The sequence below is a fragment of the Bombina bombina genome, chromosome 6, assembly GCF_027579735.1.
Source record: "Bombina bombina isolate aBomBom1 chromosome 6, aBomBom1.pri, whole genome shotgun sequence".
Lineage (NCBI taxonomy): Eukaryota > Metazoa > Chordata > Amphibia > Anura > Bombinatoridae > Bombina > Bombina bombina.
Genome location: NC_069504.1, coordinates 575,840,968 through 575,854,859, shown reverse-complemented (window position 1 = coordinate 575,854,859; position 13,892 = coordinate 575,840,968). Strand labels below are relative to the sequence as shown.

General features: G+C 41.7%; 1 protein-coding gene across 1 annotated transcript in view; it reads left to right on the top strand.

Moving 5' to 3' along the window:
* The window catches only part of ADAL (adenosine deaminase like), a 169,712-nt gene that overhangs the window by 63,919 nt on the left and 91,901 nt on the right, over window positions 1-13,892 (top strand). The window contains 1 exon segment of the mRNA XM_053717547.1: window positions 6,231-6,311. Within this exon segment, the coding sequence (XP_053573522.1) occupies window positions 6,231-6,311 (81 nt within the window).

Genomic DNA, 13,892 nt, shown 5'->3' with positions numbered 1-13,892 from the left:
TATTTCAACTGTGACAGTTTTTTGTGCTTCTTAAAGGCGCAGTAGCGTTTTTATATTGCTTGTAAATTTATTGAAAGTATTTTCCAAGCTTGCTAGTCTCATTGCTAGTCTGTTTAAACATGTCTGACACAGATGAATCTGTTTGTTCACTATGTTTGAAGGCCAATGTGGAGCCCCATAGAAATATGTGTACTAAATGTATTGATGTCACTTTAAATAAAAGTCAGTCTTTATCTGTAAAGAAATTATCACCAGACAACGAGGGGGAAGTTATGCCGACTAACTCTCCTCACGTGTCAGTACCTTCGCCTCCCGCTCAGGAGGCGCGTGATATTGTGGCGCCAAGTACATCAGAGAGGCCCATACAAATCACTTTGCAAGACATGGCTACTGTTATGACAGAAGTATTATCTAAATTGCCAGAATTAAGAGGCAAGCGTGATAGCTCTGGGTTAAGGACAGAGCGCGCTGATGATGTGAGAGCCATGTCCGATACTGCGTCACAATATGCAGAACATGAGGACGGAGAGCTTCATTCTGTGGGTGACGGATCTGATCCAGGGAGACCGGATTCAGAGATTTCTAATTTTAAATTTAAGCTTGAGAACCTCAGTGTATTGCTAGGGGAGGTATTAGCGGCTCTGAATGATTGTAACACGGTTGCAATTCCAGAGAAATTATGTAGGCTGGATAGATACTATGCGGTGCCGGTGTGTACTGACGTTTTTCCTATACCTAAAAGGCTTACAGAGATTATTAACAAGGAGTGGGATAGACCCGGTGTGCCCTTTTCCCCTCCTCCGATATTTAGGAAAATGTTTCCAATAGACGCCACCACACGAGACTTATGGCAGACGGTCCCTAAGATGGAGGGAGCAGTTTCTACTTCAGCTAAGCGTACCACTATCCCGGTGGAGGATAGTTGTGCTTTTTCGGATCCAATGGATAAAAAATTAGAAGGTTACCTTAAGAAAATGTTTGTTCAACAAGGTTTTATCTTACAGCCCCTTGCATGCATTGCGCCTGTCACTGCTGCTGCGGCATTCTGGTTTGAGTCTCTGGAAGAGGCCATTCGCACAGCTCCATTGGATGAGATTATGGACAAGCTTAAAGCACTTAAGCTAGCTAACGCATTTGTTTCTGATGCCGTTGTACATTTAACCAAACCAACGGCTAAGAACTCCGGATTCGCCATCCAGGCGCACAGAGCGCTATGGCTTAAATCCTGGTCAGCTGACGTGACTTCTAAATCTAAATTGCTTAATATTCCTTTCAAAGGGCAGACCTTATTCGGGCACGGCTTGAAAGAAATTATTGCTGACATTACTGGAGGTAAGGGTCATACTCTTCCTCAGGACAGGGCCAAATCAAAGGCCAAACAGTCTAATTTTCGTGCCTTTCGTAACTTCAAGGCAGGAGCAGCATCAACTTCCTCCACTCCAAAACAGGAAGGAACTGTTGCTCGTTACAGACAGGGTTGGAAAGCTAACCAGTCCTGGAACAAGGGCAAGCAGGCCAGAAAACCTACTTCTGCCCCTAAGACAGCATGAAGAGAGGGCCCCCTATCCGGAAACGGATCTACTTTCTCTCTTCGCCCAGGCTTGGGCAAGAGATGTCCAGGATCCCTGGGCGTTGGAGATCATATCTCAGGGATATCTTCTGGACTTCAAAGCTTCTCCTCCACAAGGGAGATTTCATCTTTCAAGGTTATCAGCAAACCAAATAAAGAAAGAGGCATTTCTACACTGTGTACAAGACCTCCTAGTAATGGGGGTGATCCATCCAGTTCCGCGGACGGAACAAGGGCAAGGATTTTACTCAAATCTGTTTGTGGTTCCCAAGAAAGAGGGAACCTTCAGACCAATCTTGGACCTAAAGATCTTAAACAAATTCCTAAGAGTTCCATCATTCAAAATGGAAACTATTCGAACCATCCTACCCATGATCCAAGAGGGTCAGTATATGACCACAGTGGACTTAAAGGATGCCTACCTTCACATACCGATTCACAAAGATCATTATCGGTACCTAAGATTTGCCTTTCTAGACAGGCATTACCAGTTTGTAGCTCTTCCCTTTGGGTTAGCTACGGCCCCGAGAATTTTTACAAAGGTTCTGGGCTCACTTCTGGGGGTTTCTAAGACCGCGAGGCATAGCGGTGGCTCCGTACCTAGACGACATTCTGATACAAGCGTCAAGTTTTTAAATTGCCAAGTCTCATACAGAGATAGTTCTGGCATTTCTGAGGTCGCATGGGTGGAAGGTGAACGTGGAAAAGAGTTCTCTATTACCACTCACAAGGGTTCCCTTCCTAGGGACTCTTATAGATTCTGTAGAGATGAAAATTTACCTGACGGAGTCCAGGTTATTAAAACTTCTAAATGCTTGCCGTGTCCTTCATTCCATTCCACGCCCGTCAGTAGCTCAGTGCATGGAAGTAATCGGCTTAATGGTAGCAGCAATGGACATAGTGCCATTTGCGCGCCTGCATCTCAGACCGCTGCAATTATGCATGCTAAGTCAGTGGAATGGGGATTAATCAGATGTGTCCCCTCTACTAAATCTGGATCAAGAGACCAGAGATTCTCTTCTCTGGTGGCTTTCTCGGGTCCATCTGTCCAAAGGGATGACCTTTCGCAGGCCAGATTGGACAATTGTAACAACAGATGCCAGCCTGCTAGGTTGGGGAGCAGTCTGGAACTCCCTGAAGGCTAAGGGATCGTGGACTCAGGAGGAAAAACTCCTCCCAATAAATATTCTGGAATTAAGAGCAATATTCAATGCTCTTCTAGCTTGGCCTCAGTTAGCAACACTGAGGTTCATCAGATTTCAGTCGGACAACATCACGACTGTGGCTTACATCAACCATCAAGGGGGAACCAGGAGTTCCCTAGCGATGTTAGAAGTCTCAAAGATAATTCGCTGGGCAGAGTCTCACTCTTGCCACCTGTCAGCGATCTACATCCCAGGCGTGAAGAACTGGGAGGCGGACTTTCTAAGTCGCCAGACTTTTCATCCGGGGGAGTGGGAACTTCATCCGGAGGTCTTTGCCCAACTGATTCGTCGTTGGGGCAAACCGGAACTGGATCTCATGGCGTCTCGCCAGAACGCCAAACTTCCTTGTTACGGATCCAGGTCCAGGGACCCAGGATCGGCGCTGATAGATGCTCTAGCAGCCCCTTGGGTTTTCAACATGGCTTATGTTTTTCCACCATTTCCGCTGCTTCCTCGATTGATTGCCAAGCTCAAACAGGAGAGAGTATCGGTGATTCTGATAGCGCCTGCGTGGCCACGCAGGACCTGGTATGCAGATCTAGTGGACATGTCGTCCTGTCCACCATGGTCTCTGCCTCTGAGGCAGGACCTTCTAATTCAGGGTCCTTTCAACCATCCAAATCTAATATCTCTGAGAATGACTGCATGGAGATTGAACGCTTGATTCTATCAAAGCGTGGCTTCTCGGAGTCGGTTATTGATACCTTAATACAGGCTCGGAAACCTGTTACCAAAAAATTTTACCATAAGATATGGCGTAAATACTTGTATTGATGTGAATCCAAGAGTTACTCATGGAGTAAGGTTAGGATTCCTAGGATATTGTCTTTTCTACAAGAGGGTTTAGAAAAGGGCTTATCTGCTAGTTCGTTAAAGGGACAGATTTCTGCTCTGTCTATTCTTTTACACAAACGTCTGGCAGAGGTTCCAGACGTTCAGGCTTTTTGTCAGGCTTTGGCTAGGATTAAGCCTGTGTTTAAGACTGTTGCTCCGCCGTGGAGCTTAAACTTAGTTCTTAAAGTTCTTCAAGGTGTTCCGTTTGAACCCCTTCATTCCATTGATATTAAGCTGTTATCTTGGAAAGTTCTGTTTTTGATGGCTATTTCCTCGGCTCGAAGAGTCTCTGAGTTATCTGCCTTACATTGTGATTCTCCTTATCTGATTTTCCATTCAGACAAGGTAGTTCTGCGTACTAAACCTGGGTTCTTACCTAAGGTAGTTTCTAACAGGAACATCAATCAAGAGATTGTTGTTCCATCATTATGGCCTAACCCTTCTTCAAAGAAGGAAAGACTTTTGCATAATCTGGACGTAGTCCGTGCCCTGAAGTTTTATTTACAAGCAACTAAAGATTTTCGTCAAACTTCTTCCCTGTTTGTCGTTTACTCTGGGCAGAGGAGAGGTCAAAAAGCTTCGGCTACCTCTCTCCTTTTGGCTTCGTAGCATAATACGTTTAGCCTATGAGACTGCTGGACAGCAGCCCCCTGAAAGAATTACAGCTCATTCCACTAGAGCTGTGGCTTCCACCTGGGCCTTTAAGAATGAGGCCTCTGTTGAACAGATTTGCAAGGCTGCGACTTGGTCTTCACTTCATACCTTTTCAAAATTTTACAAATTTGACACTTTTGCTTCTTCGGAGGCTGTTTTTGAGAGAGAGGTTCTACAGGCTGTGGTTCCTTCCGTTTAAAGTTCCTGCCTGGTCCCTCCCATCATCCGTGTACTTTAGCTTTGGTATTGGTATCCCATAAGTAATGGATGACCCATGGACTGAATACACTTAACAAGAGAAAACATAATTTATGCTTACCTGATAAATTTATTTCTCTTGTAGTGTATTCAGTCCACGGCCCGCCCTGTCTTTTTGAGGCAGATCTAAATTTTAATTAAAACTCCAGTCACCACTGCACCCTATAGTTTCTCCTTTCTTGTCTTGTTTCGGTCGAATGACTGGATATGACATGTGAGGGGAGGAGCTATATAGCAGCTCTGCTTGGATGATCCTCTTGCAACTTCCTGTTGGGAAGGGAATATATCCCATAAGTAATGGATGACCCGTGGACTGAATACACTACAAGAGAAATAAATTTATCAGGTAAGCATAAATTATGTTTTTTCCCTGCTTTTTGCTCCTTAACACCTCACCACTTGGCTATATGCTAAACTGAGGTATGTGTGAGGTAGACGGGGTATTTATAGGCTTTTGAGGTTTGGGAAACTTTGCCGCCTCCTGGTAGGAATGTATATCCCATACGTAACAGCTTGTGGACTCTAGCCACCATTAAATAAATTAATTTATCAGTTAAAGGGACACTGAACCAAATTTTTTTTCTTTTGTGATTCAGATAGAGCATGCAATTTTTAAGCAACCTTCTAATTTACTCCTATTATCAATTTTTCTTCGTTCTCTTGCTATCTTTATTTAAAAAAGAAGGCGTCTAAGCTTTTTTTGGTTCAGGACTCTGGATAGCACTTTTTTATTGGTGGATCAATTTATCCACCAATCAGCAAGAACAACCCAAGTAATTCACCAAAAATGGGCCGGCATCTAAACTTACATTCTTGCATTTCAAATAAAGATACCAAGAGAATTAATAAAATTTGATAATAGGAGTAAACTAGAAAGTTGCTCAAAATGTCATGCTCTATCTGAATCACGAAAGAAAAAATTTGGGTTCAGTGTCCCTTTAAGTTCTTACTTAAATTTTGTTTTTGGGCACCTTTTGGTACTGTACATAAACATAACAGATTTTTATACCTCCAGTTAAAGGGACATAATACTCATATGCTAAATCACTTGAAACTAATGCAGTATAACTGTAAAAAGCTGACAGGAAAATATCACCTGATCATCTCTATGTAAAAAAGGAAGATATTTTACCTCACAATCTCCTCAGCTCAGCAGAGTAAGTTCTGTGTAAAAAGTTATACTCAGCTGCAGCCCAGCTGCAGTTAAAAAAAATAAATAATGAAGAAATGAACAGCAGCCCATCAGCAGTGCTGAGGTCATGAACTCTTTTACTGTGATCTCATGAGATTTTACTTAACTCTCATGAGATTTCATAGTAAACTTCCTTAAACTGAATAGAGAAATAACACAAGAGTGCACGAGGCTCAACCCCTTAGCTGTCCCGGGACAGACATACTGATTTGCTGCTTAGAAGTCCTTTACAATGGGATTTGGCTACTGAGGAACTTTTGAGGTAAAATATCTTTCTTTTTTACATAGATATGTTCATGTGATATTTTCTAGTCAGCTTTTTACAGCTATGCTGCATCACTTTCAAGTGTTTCAACATTTGGGTATTATGGCCCTTTAAATACATTGTTTGCTTATTATGATCTTAACCATTCATGACAACGCCATCTTCTCTGGTTTTTGAGCATTATATTGCATATCTTTTTGGAATGAAGAGAGAAGTTATGTATTATTAATATAATAACTTCTGTCTTTCAAGGTAGGACATGGAAAGGACTTCTTGGAACCTCTCAGTGAAGCAAGAAGATCTGGTCTCAAACTGGCTTTACATATATCTGAGGTACACAGCATTTTGTTACTAATTAATAAATGTAATGCACTGTACAAAAATATAATAGTTGTGTACATATAAAAGTTGTGCCAATGGCACCCTAAATAGACCGGAAACTAAATCCGCTGTAATAAACAAATTAGTTACTTCTACTTTCTTTTGCATTTTTTACTTGGTAACTTGGTGGAAGATCATTTTTGAGCTATACAATAGTTTTCCAAGCTATAGCTCTATATTTCTAGCAGAGGCTGTCCTGGTATAAGGCCTTGCTGATGTTGGGGGACCCCATGAAGGAAAATTGGAAAAGAAAACAATCCCTTTTTATATATATTTTTTCCCTGTCCTTAAGATATTAGTATAACTTCCCCGCCCTCCAGCTTCCTCCTATGGAACCAAATATTCTAACCCTCAGTATGCAATTTGTTTATGTTTGTGCAACGCCCTCTTGCAATGTTCTCATTAAGAAGACAAGAATCTTCTTAATTGTCATGCACTATACCTCCTCGGTTTTCTGCCTGCATGCTCTTGCTGTAGAAACAATGTGCAGGAAGTATTGCTGAGCTCCTAAAGCATGGTAGCACAGTTGGAATACATGAGGTTTGAAGGACCTGTCCTGGTGTCATTATATTGTTTTATTATACTTAGGATAAAACAGAATCTGGCTCCAAATTCTTCTTCCCTGTGTTTTCCTGACAGTGCCTCCATGCATCAGCTGAGCTCTATCATCTGTTCCTTCCCAAGCCATGTCTCTTACAGCAGAACAAGCAGGCAGCGAGAAAAAAGCATAGACACAAGCCCAGCCTCCTCAGTGGCTGCAAGCTAAGCTTAACACTCTCCCTCCCACCTCCTCCTGTGCTGAAATAGCTGCAAACTATGTTCAACTTCTAAAGGTACGTGGGAATGGGATTGCAAAACTGGGTACTATTACATTGGACAGCAGACATTGTTTCTAGTATGCTATGTTGTCAGAGGGTTTATATATGCAACATGCTTGTTGTAAGCAGTAGGGGTTAACAGGCAGAGAATATATTATGTTGCAAGGATATTGTGTTTAATATAGGAATATCAATCTAATATTCTTTGCCATAGGGGCCAGCACCACACACTTATTCACAAAATGTATTGCCTTGGAATAGATGCTAAGATTGTTAAGTGGGTAGAATGCTGGCTTAAAGATAGACGACAGAGAGTTTCAATTAATGGAGTACATTCAAATGAGGCATCAGTTACTAGTGGTGTTCCCCAAGGGTCAGTTCTTGGGCCTGTTTTGTTTAACATGTTTACAAGTGATATTGGAAGTGGGCTTAAGGGAAAGCTTTGCTTGTTTGCTGATGATATAAAAATTTGTAACAGGGTAGATGTTCCAGGAGGAGTTGATCAATTGAACTGTGATATTAATAAACTAGAGGACTGGTCTAATAAATGGGATCTGAAATGTAATATTACCAAGAGCAAAATTATGCATATAGGATCCAAAAACCCAAAGGCCGATTGTAGTCTCAATGGTACATTACTGACTGTAATTAAAGAAGAAAGAGACTTGGGAATTATTATTTCAGATGATTTAAAATTTGGTACACAATGCCGCAGTGCAGCCAGCAAGGCCAGTCAAATGCTTGGTTGCATTGGAAGAGGTTTTAGTAGCAGAAATAGCAAGGTTCTTATGCCACTTTACAGATCATTAGTTAGACCAAATATGGAATACTGTGTACAGTTCTGGAGACCATATCTTCAGAAAGATATAAATAAACTAGAAGCTGTCCAAAGGAGGGCTACTAAAATGATACATGGTCTAAAATATAAAGCGTACAAAGAAAGACTCTATGATCTAAATATGTATAGTTTAGAGGATAGAAGGGAAAGAGGTGACATGATAGAAACCTTCAAATATATGAGGGGACTTAATAAAATAGAAACTGAAAGCATTTTTCATAAAAAAAATAAATGCCAAAACAAGGGGTCACAATCTAAAGTTAGAGGGTAGTAGATTCAGGAGAAATTTGAGGAAGCATTTTTTTTACAGAAAGGGTGGTGGATTCATGGAATAAACTTCCATTTGAGGCGGTAAACACAAAGACGGTAAAGGAATTTAAAAATGCCTGGGACATGCATAAGGCTATCCTAAGGAAAAAGTAACATGTAATATAGGTAGACTTGATGGGCCTTTTTGGTTCTTATCTACCGTCAAATTCTATGTTTCTATGTTTTGCAGTTTTGTTATTAATTTTTAATTGCTCTGCTCTGTCAACATTAGCATCAGAAGGGCAGGGTCTTTTTACAAAACTGTCACATAAATATGTGTGCCTGTGAGAGAGCATATGTGTGTGTCTGTATAACAGAGAGCTTATGTGTGCGTGTCTGTATAACAGAGCTTGTGTGTCTGTATAACATAGAGCTTATGTGTGTGTGTCTGTATAATAGAGAGCTTATGTGTGTCTGTATGACAGAGAGCTTGTGTGTGTCTTTATGACAGAGAGCTTGTGTGTGTCTGTATGACAGAGAGCTTGTGTGTGTCTGTATGACAGAGAGCTTGTGTGTGTCTGTATGACAGAGAGCTTGTGTGTGTCTGTATAACAGAGAGCTTATCTGTGTGTGTGTGTCTGTATAACAGAGAGTGTGTGTGTGTCTGTATAACAGAGAGCGTGTGTGTCTGTATAACAGAGAGCTTATGTTTGTGTCTGTATAACAGAGAGCTTGTGTGTGTGTGTGTCTGTTATACACACACACACACATAAGCTCTCTGTTATACAGACACACACACATAAGCTCTCTGTTATACAGACACAAACATAAGCTCTCTATTATACAGACACACACACACACACACACTCTCTGTTATACAGACACACACATACACTCTCTGTTATACAGACACACACACAGTTAAGCTCTCTGTTATACAGACACACACAAGCTCTCTGTCATACAGACACACACAAGCTCTCTGTCATACAGACACACACAAGCTCTCTGTCATACAGACACACACAAGCTCTCTGTCATACAGACACACATAAGCTCTCTGTCATACAGACACACATAAGCTCTCTGTTATACAGACACACACACATAAGCTCTCTGTTATACAGACACACACACATAAGCTCTCTGTTATACAGACACACACACATAAGCTCTCTGTTATATAGACACACACACATAAGCTCTCTGTTATACAGACACACACACACACAAGCTCTCTGTTATACAGACACACGCACACACATAAGCTCTCTGTTATACAGAGAGCTTATGTGTGTGTGTGTGTGTGTGTGTGTGTCTGTATAACAGAGAGCTTATGTGTGTGTGTCTGTATAACAGAGAGCTTATGTGTGTGTGCCTGTATAACAGAGAGCTTATCTGTGTGTGTGTCTGTATAACAGAGTGTCTGTGTGTGTCTGTATAACAGAGAGTGTGTGTGTGTCTGTATAACAGAGAGCTTATGTGTGTGTGTCTGTATAACAGAGAGCTTATGTGTGTGTGTCTGTATAACAGAGAGCTTATGTGTGTGTGTCTGTATAACAGAGAGCTTATGTGTGTGTGTCTGTATAACAGAGAGCTTATGTGTGTGTGTCTGTATAACAGAGAGCTTATGTGTGTGTGTCTGTATAACAGAGAGCTTATGTGTGTGTGTGTGTGTATAACAGAGAGCTTATGTGTGTGTGTGTGTGTGTATAACCGAGAGCTTATGTGCGTGTGTCTGTATAACAGAGAGCTTGTGTGTGTCTGTATAACAGAGAGCTTGTGTGTGTCTGTATAACAGAGAGCTTGTGTGTGTCTGTATCACAGAGAGCTTGTGTGTGTCTGTAACACAGAGAACTTGTGTGTGTCTGTATCACAGAGAGCTTGTGTGTGTCTGTATCACAGAGAGCTTGTGTGTGTCTGTATCACAGAGAGCTTGTGTGTGTCTGTATCACAGAGAGCTTGTGTGTGTCTGTATAACAGAGAGCTTATGTGTGTGTGTGTGTCTGTATAACAGAGAGCTTGTGTGTGTGTCTGTATAACAGATCTTGTGTGTGTCTGTATAACAGAGAGCTTGTGTGTGTGTCTTTATAACAGAGCTTGTGTGTGTGTCTGTATAACAGAGAGCTTATGTGTGTGTGTGTGTGTCTGTATAACAGAGAGCGTGTGTGTGTGTGTCTGTATAACAGAGAGCTTGTGTGTGTGTGTGTGTGTGTGTCTGTATAACAGAGAGCTTGTGTGTGTGTCTGTATAACAGAGAGCTTGTGTGTGTGTCTGTATAACAGAGCTTGTGTGTGTGTCTGTATAACAGAGCTTGTGTGTGTGTGTCTGTATAACAGAGCTTATGTGTGTGTGTCTGTATAACAGAGAGCTTATGTGTGTGTGTGTGTGTCTGTATAACAGAGAACGTGTGTGTCTGTATAACCGAGCTTATGTGTGTGTGTGTGTATAACAGAGAGCTTGTGTGTGTGTCTGTATAACAGAGCTTGTGTGTGTGTGTCTGTATAACAGAGCTTGTGTGTGTGTGTCTGTATAACAGAGCTTGTGTGTGTGTGTCTGTATAACAGAGCTTGTGTGTGTGTCTGTATAACAGAGCTTGTGTGTGTGTGTCTGTATAACAGAGAGCTTGTGTGTGTGTCTGTATAACAGAGAGCTTGTGTGTGTGTGTCTGTATAACAGAGAGCTTGTGTGTGTGTCTGTATAACAGAGAGCTTGTGTGTGTGTCTGTATAACAGAGAGCTTGTGTGTGTGTCTGTATAACAGAGCTTGTGTGTGTGTCTGTATAACAGAGCTTATGTGTGTGTGTCTGTATAACAGAGAGCTTATGTGTGTGTGTGTGTCTGTATAACAGAGAACGTGTGTGTCTGTATAACAGAGAACGTGTGTGTCTGTATAACCGAGCTTATGTGTGTGTGTGTGTATAACAGAGAGCTTGTGTGTGTGTCTGTATAACAGAGCTTGTGTGTGTGTGTCTGTATAACAGAGCTTGTGTGTGTGTGTCTGTATAACAGAGCTTGTGTGAGTGTGTCTGTATAACAGAGAGCTTGTGTGTGTGTCTGTATAACAGAGAGCTTGTGTGTGTGTGTCTGTATAACAGAGAGCTTGTGTGTGTGTCTGTATAACAGTGAGCTTGTGTGTGTGTCTGTATAACAGTGAGCTTGTGTGTGTGTCTGTATAACAGAGAGCTTGTGTGTGTGTCTGTATAACAGAGAGCTTGTGTGTGTGTCTGAATAACAGTGAGCTTGTGTGTGTGTCTGTATAACAGAGAGCTTGTGTGTGTGTCTGTATAACAGAGAGCTTGTGTGTGTGTCTGAATAACTGAGCTTGTGTGTGTGTCTGAATAACTGAGCTTGTGTGTGTGTGTGTCTGTATAACAGAGAGCTTGTGTGTGTGTCTGTATAACAGAGAGCTTGTGTGTGTGCCTGTATAACAGAGAGCTTGTGTGTGTGCCTGTATAACAGAGAGCTTGTGTGTGTGCCTGTATAACAGAGAGCTTGTGTGTGTGCCTGTATAACAGAGAGCTTGTGTGTGTGTGTCTGTATAACAGAGAGATTGTGTGTCTGTATAACAGAGCTTGTGTGTGTGTCTGTATAACAGAGAGCGTGTGTGTGTCTGTATAACAGAGAGCGTGTGTGTGTCTGTATAACAGAGAGCTTATGTTTGTGTCTGTATAACAGAGAGCTTATGTGTGTGTGTGTCTGTTATACACACACACACATAAGCTCTCTGTTATACAGACACACACACACACACACACACACATAAGCTCTCTGTTATACAGACACAAACATAAGCTCTCTATTATACAGACACACACACACACGCTCTCTGTTATACAGACACACACACAGACACACACATACACTCTCTGTTATACAGACACACAAGCTATCTGTCATACAGACACACACAAGATCTCTGTCATACAGACACACATAAGCTCTCTGTTATACAGACACACACACATAAGCTCTCTGTTATACAGACACACACACATAAGCTCTCTGTTATACAGACACAGACACAAGCTCTCTGTTATACAGACACACATAAGCTCTGTTATACAGAAACACACACACACACACACATAAGCTCTGTTATACAAACACACACACACACACACACATAAGCTCTGTTATACAAACACACACACACACACAAGCTCTCTGTTATACAGACACACACACAAGCTCTCTGTTATACAGACACACGCACACACATAAGCTCTCTGTTATACAGAGAGCTTATGTGTGTGCGTGTGTCTGTATAACAGAGAGCTTGTGTGTGTGGGTGTGTCTGTATAACAGAGAGCTTGTGTGTGTCTGTATAACAGAGCTTATGTGTGTCTGTATAACAGAGCTTGTGTGTGTGTCTGAATAACAGAGCTTATGTGTGTGTGTCTGTATAACAGAGAGCTTATGTGTGTGTGTCTGTATAACAGAGAGCTTATGTGTGTGTGTGTGTATAACTGAGAGCTTATGTGTGTGTGTCTGTATAACAGAGAGCTTATGTGTGTGTGTGTCTTTATAACAGAGAGCTTATGTGTGTGTGTGTCTTTATAACAGAGAGCTTATGTGTGTCTGTATAACAGAGAGCTTATGTGTGTCTGTATAACAGAGAGCTTATGTGTGTCTGTATAACAGAGAGCTTGTGTGTGTGTCTGAATAACTGAGTTGTGTGTGTGTCTGAATAACTGAGCTTGTGTGTGTGTCTGAATAACTGAGCTTGTGTGTGTGTCTGAATAACTGAGCTTGTGTGTGTGTCTGAATAACTGAGCTTGTGTGTGTCTGTATAACAGAGAGATTGTGTGTGTGTCTGTATAACAGAGAGATTGTGTGTGTGTCTGTATAACAGAGAGCTTGTGTGTGTGTCTGAATAACAGAGAGATTGTGTGTGTGTCTGTATAACAGAGAGATTGTGTGTGTGTCTGAATAACAGAGAGCTTGTGTGTGTGTCTGAATAACAGAGAGCTTGTGTGTGTGTCTGAATAACAGAGAGCTTGTGTGTGTGTCTGAATAACAGAGAGCTTGTGTGTGTCTGTATAACAGAGAGCTTGTGTGTGTCTGTATAACAGAGAGCTTGTGTGTGTCTGTATGACAGAGAGCTTGTGTGTGTCTGTATAACAGAGAGCTTATGTGTGTGTCTTTATAACAGAGCTTGTGTGTGTCTGTATAACAGAGCTTGTGTGTGTGTCTGTATAACAGAGCTTGTGTGTGTGTCTGTATAACAGAGCTTGTGTGTGTGTCTGTATAACGGAGAGCTTGTGTGTGTGTGTGTGTGTGTGTCTGTATAACAGAGAGCTTGTGTGTGTGTCTGTATAACAGAGCTTGTGTGTGTCTGTATAACAGAGCTTGTGTGTGTGTCTGTATAACAGAGCTTGTGTGTGTGTCTGTATAACAGAGCTTGTGTGTGTGTCTGCATAACAGAGCTTGTGTGTGTGTCTGCATAACAGAGCTTGTGTGTGTGTGTGCATAACAGAGCTTGTGTGTGTGTCTGTATAACTGAGCTTGTGTGTGTCTGTATAACAGTGAGCTTGTGTGTGTGTCTGTATAACAGTGAGCTTGTGTGTGTGTCTGTATAACAGTGAGCTTGTGTGTGTGTCTGTATAACAGTGAGCTTGTGTGTGTG